The 1,856-nt window shown below is 27.8% G+C and overlaps 1 protein-coding gene across 3 annotated transcripts in view; it reads right to left on the bottom strand.

Moving 5' to 3' along the window:
- Positions 1–326: 326 nt before the first annotated feature.
- The window catches only part of LOC106471695 (60S ribosomal protein L30), a 13,606-nt gene continuing 12,076 nt past the window's right edge, over positions 327–1,856 (bottom strand). For all 3 annotated transcript variants that reach the window (XM_013932314.2, XM_022400309.1, XM_022400310.1), the window contains exons 4-5: positions 1,324–1,454; positions 327–429 (exon numbers count right to left, since the gene is read on the bottom strand). In XM_013932314.2, coding sequence (XP_013787768.1) covers positions 386–429; positions 1,324–1,454 — 175 coding nt within the window. In that variant the 3' untranslated portion in view covers positions 327–385. The remainder of the gene's footprint in view (positions 430–1,323; positions 1,455–1,856) is intronic.

Here is a 1,856-nt window from a genome sequence, read left to right as displayed (position 1 = left end):
AGCAAAGGAAAATAATAATGGAAATGATGGTTACAATAATAATAAGTACAAATGTTCAAGTCTTATTAATATATGTGTGTAGTAAATTTTACTTCTTGCAACTAAATATGGGTAAAACGTGCATGTTAAAGATTTGAAAATATCAAAATGCTGTAGTTTAGTAAACTTAATCCTACAATATTTAGCTATACATTCTTTTTCTTGTACATTTATTAATCTATAGGTTGTCAAAACTGCTAAAAAATATATGAAATTAAATGGGGAAGCTTGATGGAACTAAACTAATTTTGGGAATTTCTATGAGACAATTATTTATAAAAACTAGATTTTAGACAATATCAAACTTTATTTGTAACAGCAAATGTACACTAATTTTCTTTCTTTTTTATTGTTGCTCTGTTGGCATACTCCTAATAATATCCGAGTCACCTAGAGAAAAAAGAAGGAACATTAATGTTTAGTTCCAGATAAATCAAAAATACAATATATTCTTCTTCATTTCTTACATTATCATCCACTTAACTCCCAATCAGTTTTCCTACTCTGTGCAACAAACTGCTTGTGGGTCAATGATTTTGATGGTTACAAGGTCTATAATATAACATATGAATAACACACAGGATTTTCTTTTTAAAAAAACAATGCCTGTATTGCAATTAATCCCACTTATTTACTGATTGGGCCACCTATATATATATTTTACACAGAAACTGAGGAATTTCACCCAGTTTGTTTCAGGTCAGTTCCTCACACTGTTATAATAGGAGAAGCAAAAATACTCAATATGATGTAATATGTGGACCTCACCTGTACAGAAATTTTCTGTACCATTTCTGTCATATAGTACTACTTAGAAAGCTTAGGTGGATAGCACAAAAGTTTAACTTATTCTGGTTTTAAAGCTTCATGATTAAATAGAAATAATACATATCATTACTCTTTTATTTTCAATCAGTTAATTTTATAAGCTTAAACATTAATTATTTCTAATACTATAAAGTTAAACATCAATTAAGCTATTTTAATTTATAATATTATAAGCTTAAACATTAGTTAGGCTATTTTAATTTCTAATACTATAAACTTAAACATCAGTTAAACTATTTAATATTCTGTCATTTCAAAATTAGCAAAACCATTGTTATACATTGAAGTTTACATTACATATTTACACCAGATTAATTACTACATTTCAATAACCGAGAATCTTATTCTTTATGTGTAATTTGTACTAATCAAATTATCCCAACTGAAAAGACACTAGTATCATCCAATTACCCTTTTACCAAATTATGTATGGTCATCTTCCATTGTTTGCCTTACCTGGATCTGTGATACTTAAAGCACAGACTCTAAAATATTTTCCACAAGCAGTTCCTAGCTCAATGTTATTACCAGAGTAATGGTGAACACCTGTTTTGGCCAGCATTGCATAATATTCAATTTCACTTTTCCTGTTGAAATTTTAAAATAAAATTATTGTATTGCAAGTATCCAAAAAATAACTAGACCTAAAACAGAAGTGGCATCTTTACACATCAACTATTTATTTAACTCTTTCAGTACAGGTTCGCTCCCTGGGACCAACCTCGTAATCATTTTGTGCTTGTTATAGTTTTCATGCTATAACTTTTAAATCAGTAAGCATATGTTAATGAAATTTGGCAGATAATCAGTAAACATTACAATGCTTTCATACGCAAAATAGTAAATTTTTTTTATTAAGTCTTAAGGTTTGTTAAGCAATGTTTTTATCATGCCTTTTTTTCTTTTCGCATGCTGCCTATCCAACATGCAAATTAATTTTCATTTTAAGATTAAAAATATTTTTATGCATCAAAAAATTTTCAAATTTC

Source organism: Limulus polyphemus, unplaced genomic scaffold (assembly GCF_000517525.1).
Source record: "Limulus polyphemus unplaced genomic scaffold, Limulus_polyphemus-2.1.2 Scaffold4796, whole genome shotgun sequence".
NCBI lineage: Eukaryota > Metazoa > Arthropoda > Merostomata > Xiphosura > Limulidae > Limulus > Limulus polyphemus.
The sequence above is the reverse complement of the archived record's forward strand: the minus strand, read 5'-3'. Positions and strand labels throughout refer to the sequence as shown.